The sequence below is a fragment of the Colletotrichum phormii genome (genome assembly GCF_030913505.1).
Source record: "Colletotrichum phormii strain CBS 102054 chromosome Unknown BDP81scaffold_1, whole genome shotgun sequence".
Taxonomy (NCBI): domain Eukaryota; kingdom Fungi; phylum Ascomycota; class Sordariomycetes; order Glomerellales; family Glomerellaceae; genus Colletotrichum; species Colletotrichum phormii.
The window spans coordinates 3,050,468-3,064,190 of record NW_026851443.1 but is presented as its reverse complement, the minus strand read 5'-3'; the positions used below and the strand labels follow the sequence as shown (position 1 = coordinate 3,064,190).

General features: G+C 52.4%; 5 protein-coding genes across 5 annotated transcripts; 2 read left to right on the top strand and 3 right to left on the bottom strand.

Moving 5' to 3' along the window:
* Positions 1-89: 89 nt before the first annotated feature.
* Positions 90-530, top strand: BDP81DRAFT_413972 (uncharacterized protein). The gene is made up of 3 exons (XM_060589322.1): positions 90-160; positions 220-338; positions 387-530. The coding sequence occupies exons 1-3, from the start codon at positions 123-125 to the stop codon at positions 521-523; spliced, it is 294 nt and encodes a 97-aa protein (XP_060452054.1). The 5' UTR covers positions 90-122; the 3' UTR covers positions 524-530.
* Positions 531-1,776: 1,246 nt separating this feature from the next.
* On the bottom strand, positions 1,777-3,080 carry BDP81DRAFT_306140 (terpene synthase family protein; the record flags this gene model as incomplete). The annotated part of the gene is made up of 3 exons (XM_060583243.1): positions 1,777-1,870; positions 1,929-2,774; positions 2,827-3,080. 3 exons carry the CDS (start codon positions 3,078-3,080, stop codon positions 1,777-1,779), a joined length of 1,194 nt encoding a protein of 397 aa, XP_060452053.1.
* Positions 3,081-4,554: 1,474 nt separating this feature from the next.
* BDP81DRAFT_388861 (FAD binding domain-containing protein) lies at positions 4,555-6,708 on the top strand (the record flags this gene model as incomplete). The annotated part of the gene is made up of 6 exons (XM_060587185.1): positions 4,555-5,004; positions 5,064-5,179; positions 5,246-5,597; positions 5,677-5,775; positions 5,835-6,339; positions 6,404-6,708. 6 exons carry the CDS (start codon positions 4,555-4,557, stop codon positions 6,706-6,708), a joined length of 1,827 nt encoding a protein of 608 aa, XP_060452052.1.
* A 1,165-nt stretch (positions 6,709-7,873) lies between these two features.
* Positions 7,874-8,636, bottom strand: BDP81DRAFT_487261 (uncharacterized protein). The gene is made up of 2 exons (XM_060595217.1): positions 8,434-8,636; positions 7,874-8,342 (listed from the first exon to the last, which is right to left on the bottom strand). The coding sequence occupies exons 1-2, from the start codon at positions 8,612-8,614 to the stop codon at positions 7,879-7,881; spliced, it is 645 nt and encodes a 214-aa protein (XP_060452051.1). The 5' UTR covers positions 8,615-8,636; the 3' UTR covers positions 7,874-7,878.
* A 1,408-nt stretch (positions 8,637-10,044) lies between these two features.
* BDP81DRAFT_305873 (acyl-CoA thioesterase II) lies at positions 10,045-11,289 on the bottom strand (the record flags this gene model as incomplete). Its single annotated transcript, XM_060583217.1, has 3 exons — positions 10,045-10,107; positions 10,192-11,085; positions 11,185-11,289. 3 exons carry the CDS (start codon positions 11,287-11,289, stop codon positions 10,045-10,047), a joined length of 1,062 nt encoding a protein of 353 aa, XP_060452050.1.
* Positions 11,290-13,723: the final 2,434 nt, after the last annotated feature.

Genomic DNA, 13,723 nt, shown 5'->3' with positions numbered 1-13,723 from the left:
GTCTGACCTATAACTTTTGGTGCATCGCTTCATTCATTTCAAGACAACTACGCTCTCTAACCACGTTCACTATCTTCTTTGGTCCAAGCCAACATCTTTGTCAATCACAGTCAACTTCCAACATGCGTTTCTCCGTTCTCCTTGTCATGACTCTTTTCTTGTATGTCCCTAGTATTCCTACCTGATGAATCTTAAGCTAATGTCGCTAACGATCGCCAGGGGTCTGTCAATGGCCGACATGCACGACTACTGCGCATGTCAATATAAAACCAACTCAGCTGTCGACTATGCCGCCACTGATCTGTTGGCCGGTGACTGCAGAAATGGCTACACCTATGGTAGGTCTTGCTCTTGCCAATTGGAGTCAGGCAGCTTACAACATTTAGGTCAAAACTCAGGGCAGTTCTGGATTGGTCGGTCATCTGGTTCAGGACCGAGGTTCCAAGGGCGGTTTGCAAGTTCAAGTCCGGCTCAATCAGTTGAGTGCAGCGTGCTCAGCCGCAACGGCATGACTGACTTATGACAACAGCTCAAGGCGATCAGTGGCCAGATTGATGGAAATGAGTTCTACAATAACTGCAAGAGATATGCTGCGAATGATGCGAGCTGCTTCAATTACGACTTCAAATTCGAGTACCCTGATGGATCTATCCTGTGCCGATAGTGGCTCGACTTGAATAGAGTCAATTTTCTCGTTGCTTCACCCGTCACGGCCCGGGCCACCCGTTCACGTTCAGTCCTCCTTGGTATTCCACATTCGCCCTCCTGAATACTGTTGTAAGTCTTTGGCGTGTAAGCAGATTAAAGTGGTTTCGCAAGGGTGTTTCCTTCATGCCCGTATGCTTTCATGACATATGAGTTGTTCATCTGCTGTGCGGATTATGTTTCGTAGCTCTTGTCTAGCACTCAACAGCAGCGAGTTTGGTTGGCTGAATGTTATTTCATGACACTTTGAGCCCTTTCCGACGAGCAACGCCCCACTAAGCTGGGGGCAAGATCCTGAATCCTTGCCGCTGGAGCACACCCGCCCTATGAAGATCGACTACAGTTACGGTTGGGGAAATCAGCCAAAGCCTAATCTAAATGTGTGGGTGTCACCCACACCTCTCTACTCCGTACGTCAGTTGCTCAAGTTGGGCCTGGAACACCGGGACCACCGGACGCTCCGGGCGAACCACCGGGCCGGCGGGCCTTATGAAAGGTGGTCCGCTCACAAACAAGTCTGACGAGGTAGACCTTACACTGCTACAGCATGTGAAGCTGCAGTCATAACGGAGGAAGGGTGAACACCACGATACATGTGAAAAGCGAAAGCGAACGACTCACTAAGCGAAGAACCGATCGAAGGGGTACAAACTGTGTGTTACATTAGATAAAGCGAATCAATTCACGGCCAATTGGAGATGAGAAGCTTATGCTGAGCTAAACGATACCGATGTTCAACCTTTGAGTCGATGGTGGTCAAAAGTTTCACAGGTGAACCATTGAGCCACACAATCTTGCAAAGGTTGATGATGAGACATCCGAAGGCCTCGACATCATTGAACGATGCACCTAGTAGGGCAACTTCAACGATACCGATAACACGTATCTAAATTCAATTTGAGGGTTTGGCAAAGATGAAGTTCTACCGTACAGAGCGACCGGGCTCTCAGTCTAGAATCATCAATCAGCCCAGCTTCCTAACTTGCAACATCTCAAGGCGACCAATGCGTTATATGCTTCTTCATGTTCATCATGACGGCGAGCTACAGGAGTCTTCATTGAATGAAGGGTTCAGTCCTCCTCCGGCGTGGAGTCAACCGTAAAAGTATACCCGCCTTCGGCATCAGGCTTGATGTCTGAAAGACAGTACCGGGGCGTCTTCATACTGTTTGATGATGCGGTCAGATTCAAGCACCGGGATTAATAACATGACTTTTTCTTACCTCCATAGCCAGTTTGCCATGCACATATTCTTGCAATTTTTCGCCAGCAGAGCGACGTAACTCTTGTAAGGCGTGTCGTCGAAGCGGCGAGCACAAGCTTCAACGGCGTCGTTGAGCGCAGAGACCTCGTGCTCCAGGCGAGCCACGGCGCCATCAAGCCCCTTTTGAGCATCGCCATTGGCTAGCAAGACGACAAGGTTCTCGACAAATCCTTCCTTGAGCTCCTTTCGTAGACTTACGATGTCGTTGACGATCCAGACGATGGCGACTGCAGCGCGGTACAGCTCACGCATCTCAGGGGATGCCATGACCTCCTCGGGAAGGTTGATGCCGTTGGCAAACTCGAGGTTGACTGCCACCTGCATGATACAGGATGATGCCTCACGGTATCCGAGGTACTCTTGGAGCGACGTGGCCCTGCCAGCATACCGGTTCACGGCTTCTTGTCGGTAGCCATCGAGGGTGGCAGTAGCTTCTTTGGCGATGCGTTGTCGATAGCTGTAATTGTCCCCGTTTGCCTTCATGACGGCTTGAGCGTACTCTGCAAATGATACGACGGCGTCGTGGTCTCGGTACTGCGGTTGACTGGTCTCAGAGGTAGTGAGGAGTCCGAGGCTACGGTGAATGAAGTCCCGACAGTCGGCCAGAAGAACATGCAGCGACGCGAAGTCGAACTTGTGCATGAGCGAGTACTGGTCCAGCATATCGTCGACAATAAACATCCAGGCCTGGAAGGAGGTGAGGGCTTCGATTCTATCGCAGGATGCATATGGGTACCAGCCCGTTAGTTGCTTCGATAGCATGGCTTTTGTTAGACGTCCGCGAACAGCATCGTTTACTGCGTGACTAGTACATTGCTGTCAGTGGAGCCCCAACTATCATCATCCCATCCTCTTACCTCTCGATGATCTGGAGAATCTTGCTATCTACAGCATCAAGGCGTGGATTCTGGTCTCTCGGCCAATCTTTCATCAACCGGCCTAGGTCGGGAATGCGAATTTTTTGCCCGTGGAGCTGCAACAGCATCTTTTCGCGAACCCCATGGGTACGTTGCGGCAACAAGTCATTGTTCCGAGTTTGGTGTCCCTTTTGGGTTGATGATAGGGCGGGATGAAGTGAGAAGGGTGCTGCGGCAACTGAAGAATGAGACATTGTGAATGTAGACTTGATGTAATAGTTCGTTAGAAGAAAGGTCTGGGAAAGGTTGACACATGTGGGATGTCTATGATGCCTTGAAAAAAGGACAGGTCCAGTTACTTACTTATGTCTCCCGCGAGTTGTTGGTACCAAAACAGCTACATCAGTCTGCAGCCTGCAGGGAACTTTTGTTTCTCCACCGCGAGGATCGTTTATAGGACTCTATTACGAGGTTATCGGACCGAGCCCAATGTAGTATCTAATCGCACTCTAAAACCGCCCTGGAGCGCTTGAAGGACATGCTGCGATCAGAAAGCATCAGGATAAAACTGCGAGTCCGTGGCGTAGACTGTAGTTTCCGCCTTGCTTATATTTGATTCCGCCTTGAATCCAAAAGGCCGTCGGCCATTATACGTGTTATTACAGGCAAGATACATGTTGTAAATATCAAAATATCCATGGTGCTGATCCAATTCGGCGAGCATGTCGTCGACCGTGATACTGGCTGACTGCTGCCAAGATTTGAAGTAAAACTATGTGGTGGGGCTGTATATAGACTAAGTAACTCCTCAAAGTCAACTGAGGATTCAAGTTGTCCGCAAGTATGTCCATCATGCCTGCTGATCATCTTCGATCGCCTACGCAGACCTGAAATGTCCTGCTTGCAACCTTATCGGGGCCGGGGCCGAGGCGATCTGGGTTGGCCGTCTCCATTTCCGTGGAGCTTAATGACAAAGGTTGTGCACACAGTTAAACGAGTATTGGTGTTTTCAACGCCGTTTCAGTGCTAGAAAAGAAGCTTTGAGGGAGATAGGAAAAGCAACGTACGGGCATTGGTAGACATTGCGAGGAGGTCGCTAGCGCCATGGGGGAGCGCGTGGAAAGCATGGAAACGTTAGACCAAAACTTAGTAGAAATACAGTGGCCAATGTGTACAGACGGAAGTGACTACACTTCGGCCCGCGGGCACGTCCGCGATTGACATACGCACAGATGTCACTCGAGCGCTTATACTGTAGGCGGAATCGAGCTCCGTGCAGGGCAAAGCTAGCAGTATCTTCCTACATATTGGAAAGTTAACACTTTGTATCTTTGCCCCCATCAAGTATCGTTGATCCATGGAAAAGATACTTGACGGGGGGGACGGAAATTGGGTTCCCGTCCCTGGCCTCTCTCTTCGCGGGGGAGACCCCATGAGCAATGATTTCCCATAAAGGCATTTACCTGAAGTTCGTGATGTCGAGGAGGGGGCGTGGACTGATTGTGAACGGTGATGCGGTTAGGACTCGGACATTGAAGGGATATAGATCTTGACAAATAGAAGGTATAAAATAAGATATGCGCGAGTAAGCTTCCTCGTCAACCAACTTATCTCGAATATCAACAAGAACATTGCTACCATCGTTGCCGCTGCCACTGCATACAACTTGTCAACTCTTCCTTCTATTTTTCTGTGCATTCAATACACTTATCAGCTCAGATCGGAAACATGACCACCGCCGCTGTTCCCCCTAACCTCAGCAGTGGCCACTTCTGGCTCGGTGCCGGCAACGGAGCCAAGAACGGAGCGCCGGCGCAACAACAACAGCAACAAGATGTGGAAGTCCCCAAGATTCTTCCTCCTGGAGTGACACAGGCCGGATTCACCAAGTTTGCTCGCCAAGTAATTCAAGCAGTTGGAGGAGGCGAAAACTTCACTGTCATCACGGCTGGCTGTGATTTTGAAGGCTACGAAGATGATGACTTTGGCCGCAACTGCCGCACCCACGACTACTACCGCTCCTTTGACGACGAGTGCGAGTTGGTGGGCTCAGCTCTGTGTCACCCGCGCAGCGTGCAAGATATCCAGGCTGTTCTTGCTGCTTGCAACGAGTCAAAGGTCCCCGTATGGCCCATCAGCACGGGACGAAACCTCGCGTACGGTGGCTCGGCACCGAGAGTAAGCACAATAACCTGTATTAAACAGCTCCCGCCATTGTAGACTGACGATATCTCAAGGTTCCTGGATCGCTGGTCATGATCCTGAGCACGCATATGAACCGTATCTTGCACTTGGATGAGACAGCGTGTGTCTGCATCGTCGAGCCGGGTGTCACTTTCATGCAAATGAGCGAGTAGGTTGCGGTCATCCCATCAAGATTCTCAGAAACCGAGAGACTGACAAGCTTGCCACAAAAAAGTTATCTGCGCGACCGCGGTCTCTTGGACAAGATCCGAGTAGACTCGTCAGGTCTCGGATGGGGATCCATGATTGGCAACGCCCTGGACCGCGGAGGTGGTGCTTCCTTGTATGGTGACAGATGGGGAAAACACAGCGGAATGGAGGTCGTCCTGCCCAACGGCGAGGTCGCCAGGATGGGCATGGGCGCGATCCAGGACCCGGAGGGCCGAAAACAGGCGGAGCAAGGCGTTCACCCGGCCGATCAGAAGCTGAATGAGTGTTTCGCTCTGTTCCCGTACGGTTGGGGTCCAATGAATGATGGACTGTTCTCGCAGGGCAATGCTGGCATTGTCACGAAGATGGGATTCTGGGTGAGATGCACCGTCCAATGAAACCCGGCTCAGTACGACCAAATCGTCAGAAATGGTTTGCTGACAATTTTCATCATAGTTGATGCCTGCTCCTCAGGGCATGACGCCGTTCTCAGTCACTTTTGAGAGGGAGGCCGATCTGGCCGCCTTGGTTGACTGCATTCAACCCCTTGATCTCGTAAGTCCATGGCCCAGGATTCAAATCGTTGCGTCAAATTAACTCTTAATTCTACAAAGAACGGCACACTTCAGAGTTCCGTCAGTCTGCGCAACCTCACGCTCGAGGCTGCCCACTATGGCCCTAGGTCCAGCTACACCAATGCCTCTCATAAGGAAGTCATCCCCGAAGAGGACTTTGAGAAGATGGCCAAGAAGCTCAACACGGGCCGGTGGCGCTACATTGGCGCCGTATTCGGTTCCGACAAAGTGCGCGCGGCTCTCATCGAGGATATCAAAAAGGAGTTGACAAAGGTCCCGGGCAGCAAGTGGGCTACGCTCGACGAGTGCCCCGGCGAGCAGAACCTGGTTCGTGTCAGAGCCACGTACCTTCAAGGTATCTCGTCCATGGGAGAGTTCGCTTGGATGAAGCAGTGGCTGCCCAACTGCTCCGTCATCATGGTCGCGGCTATTTCCAGACTGGAGGGTAAGGCCGTGTGGGAGCAGTACTCCTTGGCAAAGGAGCTCTTCGCCAAGGCGGGCATCGACTACATCAGTCACTATGTTGCATACTTCCGGACTATGCGTAAGTATCCCCTTGATCGTAGGCTCGAAAGACTGATTCACATGAACTGACATCGCACTTTCAGACAACGTGTGCATCATCCCGTATGACAGAAAGGACAAGGACATGCGTGGTCGCGCGCAGTGGCTGGGCCGGACCCTGGTCAAGGAATGGAAGGCTCGCGGTTGGAGCGTCTTCAGGACTCACGTGGGTCTGATGGACCAAGTTGCGGATGCTTATGACTTCAATAATGGAGCCCTGTGGAAGATGCATGAGGAGATTCACGACACCCTGGACCCCAATGGCATTCTGGCTCCCGGAAGAGGCGGTGTCTGGCCAAAGTGCTACGACAAGGACGCTTGGATGATGGGAAAGAAGTACATTGGCTGAGTCAAGCCTTGTAAATACTCGAAGATACGAATACAAGTCTGCATGGGTCTTCTTAAGATTTACCTGATCGACGTAATGAAACGGGACGATGGGTCCTGTGGATGGAAGAGTGAGGGCACTTTGACAACTACCGACGTGATGGTTCATGCTATAAATTGAATACTCAAAGTACACAGTTCCATCCACCGTATCTACGGACAGTTGAAACAAGACGGTCTTTACTCGAAATGGCCACCATTCAATCTATACGGAATTCCCCTCGCTGTACCATCATGTGAACCTCCGATAGTCCACTGCTTTGTGTAACCATTTCGGGTCTCCCATCCGGTTGGAATACATTACGCAACATGACATCGCCGACCTCCATTATTCCAGCCCTGCCGTCACTATTCATGTGCCAGGTTCATCGTCTAACTATTCCTGGAAAGCCGTTCGCACACACTCTCTCTTCAGCTGTCATCCGATCTACTAGAGCACCAAGTCATATGATACAGATGGTTTACCGCAGCTCTGGTTGTACGCACCAGGTTCCAACACTCTGAATGGACAAGTCGGACTCTAAGTTTTCTTGGGTTGACACATCCCATCGGTCCATGCCGCGGCAGCCAATATATTCTAAGGAGGCGGAAGGCTCAACTGAGCAGATACAGCAGAAGCCAAAGCCTCAAATATTTTGACCAGCCTTGTTTACATTTGTAATTGATGGTTCCGGGGCATTACATGGAACTACTTGAGTAAGCCTTGTTGACGCCCGTGGAGATCTACGGTGACCACCAGAACGGAAATGTACCAGGGTCAGAGATTCAAGCGCCAGATGTTCTATGTAGCTGTGATCTTGTGAAAGCTGCTCGATTCGGAAGTTCTAAGAGGTCAGCTGACCAGCCTTGGATTCTGGGCATAGTAAACCTTCATCATCTTTCTCAACGGAAAGCCTGAATGTTGCCTCTGTGATAGAACCTACACCCAAGCACACCCACACTCCGAGAGACTTCCCGTCCGTACCCACCGGCGCAGATATTACACCAGATTGGACCGGCGTCATGGTTCTTCAGAAGCTCGAAACTGATTTTGATTCGCGAAATAACGTGGCGAGCCGTCATCACAGCTCGAAGCAAGTAAAAGTCTCGGCTCAAAATCCAAGTGTTCTCATTCATCCAACTACAAAGTACCTTATCTACCAGGATTGGTAACAGAGAACCCCTTAATAGGAAAATTGAAGTTGATATGATGCGACTCAACCTTACCCACCCCAGCCGGTATATACGCACTCTTATCCGACGCCTTACTAGACGCATAATCCTGCCATCCCACAAAGCCCAGCCACACGGTGCCGTTATCAGGCGTATCCGTCGCCGTGATACCAGAGTGAGACGCCAGACACCCGGCATTCTCCTCCACTTTCTTAATCATGGCCGCCGCGGCGTCCTTGTCGCCGGTGAAGTGCGTAATGGTGATGATCTCGCATATGGGACTGTTGATGAGCTGCGGCGGCGGCGGGACAATAGTGCTGACGTCAAAGTCGACGCGGGGACACTTGGAGGGCACGGCTTTGAGGACGGGCATGAGGGCGTCGATGGCCTTTTGGTGGTGGGCACAGCGGCCGAAGGCTTGGCGGTGCTCGACTGGGGCCCAGGCTGGGGAAGGAAAAGAAAGGTCAGTTTCAATTCAGGTCTTGGTTAGGAGGTTGCGGTGTTGATAAGTCAGGGCGAAGCAAGGAGAACATACTCGCGAGGATCTCCAGCTTGCTATGGTCCTCCTCCCAAGGACCCCATCGGTAGCGGAAATATCCTTTCGAATCCTTCACTGTCAACAGGAACTGCTTAAACTCCTCCTTCCAGTCTGGCACGTCTCCCTTCACGTGGAGAATCACTCGCGTGGGACCAAGGTTAGGAGGAGGGCCGGACATGATTGCGAGCTTCGCTGCTTAAAGTTGACGAGAACGGAAGTATGACGAATGCTTATGTAAATGTTTTGAGGCCCGGGGATTGAAGCCTGCGTTGTCAATAACTTGCAGCGTTTTGCTACTGGAGATATGAAGATGTTATTATATTTACACTTCCCAAGAAACCGCACCGATCCAGACCGTCTGATGGATGACGCAGTGACCAAAGATCAATGATGCTTCTCGTTTCCTGCGAGACGACGCAAGAAGAATATTGTTCCCATGTCCAGGCTTGTGGCCTCATGATTCTCACACACAGAGTTATGTTTTGTGATACGAACGAGTTTCACGGGGGGCCAATATGCCATCAAGGAAGCTGCGCGCGCGCGCGAGCGTATAGACAATCCCCATCGGACTCCTGTAGATGGGCGTGGTATCGTGTGTTATTGTTGGTCTTGATCAGACGAGGTTTCTGCCCGGGTGGCCCGGATGCCATTTGACAAGCCAGGTATGTGCGTTTGCGTCACAAACCGAGCTGCGATATGCAAAGGGACGGGACGGGCGGGGGCGGAGAAACCTAGCGTTTTCTCTTCTTCTAGAGCAACCCTCCCTACAGCTTCAGGATGCAAGCTTGAATTTTATCGTGTGTACGACTCTGTGCTGCAGGTTTGTTGAGTGATCAATCAAGATGGTCCGTTGCGAGGGGGAGCTTTGAGAGTCGGCACTTTCCTGCCCAATGAAGCCTCTCTAATTTGCAATCTCAACTTTTTTGCGTTTATTCTGGTTCCCCTCGGGAGCTTGAGCCTGAAGCTTTGGAAATGGAAAGGCTGAATCTGAAGCTTGAGCTTGTTTATCCCACCCATACGTTTCATGGTTCTCAGGCTTTTCAAGTTTGAGAGTACGGTTAGGGTTTTCTGGACTTCCCCAAAGCGACCACACCACACACCCACACACCCCCCCCTCGACACCCACTTGATCGACTTCCCGTACCACCCTCTCGGACGCTTGGAGGAGCATTGTTCCTGGAAAGTATGTGACGTACATCAGTCGGCAGTGCGGACGCGTATTCGTGATAGAGGCGACCGGTGACAGGTTCCCTAAACGAGTCTCGGCTTCTGCAACAGAACTCTGCTAGTCATCACGGAGGACGCCCAAGTACGAAGGCTCGCTGGTATCGCAATCTTCACAATCCCACATGGGAGTAACTCGGATATCTCGATCGTTGTCGTTGTAAACGGCGTTCCATGTTTGACTCTCCTCAACATTCAAGAACAGCGTGTTCCAGTAGGATGCTTTCGTTAAGGGCATTGCAGTCCCCATCGTTCCATGAGCGGGAAGACCTTGTGATGAAAGCATCCAAATGATAAACGCTGTTCGTGGATAACGAGAACATTAAAGCAGACTCAGAGCTAGTACACTACCTCTACACACTCATACACGCCAGAGTCGCACTCCTACAGCTTGGACTTTGGCTCCTTCTCGTCATCTTCCTCCTGTTGCTTCAACCGAATAACACCCTGTATCAGACAAAGTCAGCACGGATCACATATCAAGGAGAAGACAAAGAACAAAAAATAGCAGCAATGAAGGGTAAAACTCACCTCCTGAACACAAGTCGCCAAAAGCGTGCCATCGCTCGCAAAAATCTTCTGCAGCACCACGCCTCTTCCGTCGCCGCTCCAAGGGCTCTCCATCTCGGTAAACATCCACTCGTCCGCCCTCAACCGCCTCGGCTCGTGGAAGTAGATGGAGTGGTCCAAGCTGACCATCATACCCAAATGCGGCCTCGTCTTCCAGTACTCGATCCCGCCGGCCTCGGTGTTGCCCTCAAACTCGTTGAGCCGCTCGACCTGCTCCCTTAGCTCGGGCGGGAGGTCGTCAAACTCTTCCGGCTTGAAGGGGAACCGCCACAGCCTGTGGATGCGCCCGACGGTGCCGATGAAGTAGCTGTCCGACATGTACGCCAGCGCGTTGAGGTGCGCCTGGTGGCCGCCGCCCACCGAGATGCGGCCCCGCGCGCGCACCCAGTTGCGCGATTTCAGCTCGTCGAGCCGCTTGCCCTTGTTCCGGTCCCCGACAATCGAGATCCGGTGCGTCTGGAACGGGGAGTGCGTGCTCCACTCGGGCTCGCCCTTCCAGTCGTCGGCAGGCGCCCTCACACCGTCAGGCAACGGCGCCGCGTGCCGGACCTGCTTCTCGCCGCCGCTGCCCTCTTTGACGAACGAGACCGTCGTCGTGAAGATGCATCGCCCGCGCTGGCGGGCCTGCACGGTGCGCGTGGCGAAGGAACGGCCGTCGCGGACGCGCTCCACGTGAAAGAGGATGGGGATCTCGGAGGAGCCCGCGAGGAGGAAGTAGCAGTGGCACGAATGGACGAAGAAGTCGTTGGGCACCGTCTTCTGTGCGGAGGCGAGGCACTGCGCGATGACGGCGCCGCCAAAGATGCCGCGAGCGCCGGGAGGGTGCCATGGCGTGCGCGTGTTAGTGAAGATGTCCTGTTTACGGAGTCAGTTTGCATTCTCCTGTGACATGTACGATCGTGTCGTTGGGGGGGGGGGACATGTGGCCGACGGCTTCCGGTGGGATTCACTCACCGGACCCAGGACGCCGAGCTCCGTCACCTCCAATACGTTCTCCATCGGACTCTTGTTCGGGTCATCCGGCGGGGGCCGGATGATTGTTGATCTACCTGATGCCATTGTGCCGGTATTCTCTCTGCACCCAGATTCTGACTCTAAATCGATTGCTGTCTATCGTCTTTTGATGATGATGTTGATGAGCTCGCCTCTAAGCCCGACGAAAATCTCCTCTAAACATCGAGTCTTGGCGTTTCGCAGAGTCAAACACGACCGCTCCGGTGCGTTGCGCGTCTCTCAATCTACTCGTCTCGACGCCGTGAAGCAAATGAGGAGAAAGGGATGGTATGAAGAGCGAAGAAAGATACTGACACAAGGGGAACTGAGAAAGGATTCGCTTGTGAACCCAAGAGTCCGGATTGAGATGCGCGACCAGGTCACCTAAATGTGACATCAATTTGGGTCGTGGTCAGTGGTCAAGCAAGGGGGGGCGTTTTTTATTGGATGTCACTGCTGCGGTCAGGGGATCACGGACCCACCCGAGCTCACCGAGGTGCTCCCGGGATTCGGTGAGTGGCTCCCTAAGAGTCCCATCTCCCACGGGCGCCGGTGCACACGCCGCCCTCCACTCCGAGCTCCGACCGGTATCACAAGCTTCTTGGCGGGGCAGATGCCCAACAGGCTCAACTGCACCAGCGGTGACCGGTCAAGGGGAAGCATCACTCGAGACTGCGCTGTAGGTACTGCGGAGAGGCAGAAGATTTCCCAAGGAGGGCATACAAATACCCAAAGTGGCAACTCCGCGACGTACAATATCCTCCACTGCTGGCCGTAGATAAACTCCCTCACATATCACTTCACACATTTCAATTGTGCGGTCTACCTTTTTGATGCAACAGTTTCATCACGGTTTGAAGGCCAGATAGTCGACGGCGGTTCGATCTCCCCCGTCCGGACGAAGCGCGTCTGCGGAAGCATTTCCGGCATTCCACAGGTTCACTAATCGCCCCGTGCCGCCGCATGCCTCGGCTCTAGAGCTTCAGTATGCCAAATGCAAGCCAAACATCGGGGTACAGACTTCTTCTTTGGAAACTGGAAGTTGGGTCTTGTGCTTGCCGCCTTCCCGGTATTTCATCTCAGTCACACCTTGGACATTTAATCGCAATGCCAATTGGCAACGGCGTCTAGGTACTCATGTTCAGCAAACGGTAGGCAGGTAACGGTGCTCATAACCATCGAAGCCCTGATCCAGGTATTCGTCACGATGCCTGGCTTCACATACTTACTCAAGACAAAATCTAGCAACGAAAGCCCAACGACCTGGCTTTATGCTGGCAGGGAAGGCGCCCATCATTGATGCCCAAGGTAGAACATATATTTATATAAAAAATATATATATATATACAAGTATACAAAGTACGGTAGGTAAAGGTCGAGCATTGGTTCTTTCGTGTCTCTCGCAAGCCAGACCGCCATGTCTATAAAAACTTCGCGGTTCAGCCCGGAGGAGACGTCGACTAGCACGCCAAAGTCGAGTTCGGTTACCATGGCGACGACCAGGGCTTCGGGGCCCGAGGAGGCTCCGATGACATCGTCGTCTTCGACCTCCATCGGAATCCCGAACTGCCTCGTCAATACCGCTTGAAATAGGAGGCGGGGAACATATAAGCCTTGTGGCCATACCACACTCATCCCCGCATATTCATAACCAAATACATGAGAGGGGACCAAGCCCGCCAGCGGGCAGCATCTACTCCCGCAGTACAAGGACAAGAAGAAAGTCACAATCAAAGAGATGCTGCGCTTCCATCTGCCCTGAGATACACCAGGTCATGGAGGGTCAGGAGAAGGAATCGCAGCCCAAGCGACAGAGGTGATGACCTCGCCTGATTGAGTGAGACCTACCTATCCAGAGGCGAGCATCGGGTTGCCTTAGATACCTTTGCCGGCGAGGAGGGCGGGCGAGGCTCCACCTGGTCGTGCCTTCCGCGACCTTTAGGTGTTAAGGAAAAAAACCCTGAACCCATTAAGCAGATTTCCAGGCGCGTCCGTCCAAGTACCCAAGTCTATCTTTCCAAGGTACTCTCCGCACTTTCACCAAAATGACCTCCTTGATTACCAGACCTTTCTCGGCTTCCTCTTTAACAAGCAACACACCATCCGCGTATCGCGAGCCTCTCACTTTGCTAAAGTCAAGCTGTCTCCCAATGGGATTGGTCAAGACACACCCAGATCATTGAACGAAGCGAAGCGCTCGTATCATCCATCATCTGACCCTGTCCAGCAGTCTGGGCCTTTAATTAAAGCCCTTTCACCTTCACAGTAAACAGTACCACGCACACACATGCCGAGAACGAGCGATTGCTTATTTCAATATCATCTATGTTACATCGTATGCATCCTGGCTTTCCGACACGCAGTGCAGGTGGGATCTACCTGTTTCCGGCAACAGTCCACCGAAAGCCGCTCGGCCTATGCACCAGACGCACCTGCTCCGGCTTCTTGTCCGCATACCTGTTACCACCACCACCGCCGACCCCACCACTCATAGAACGAA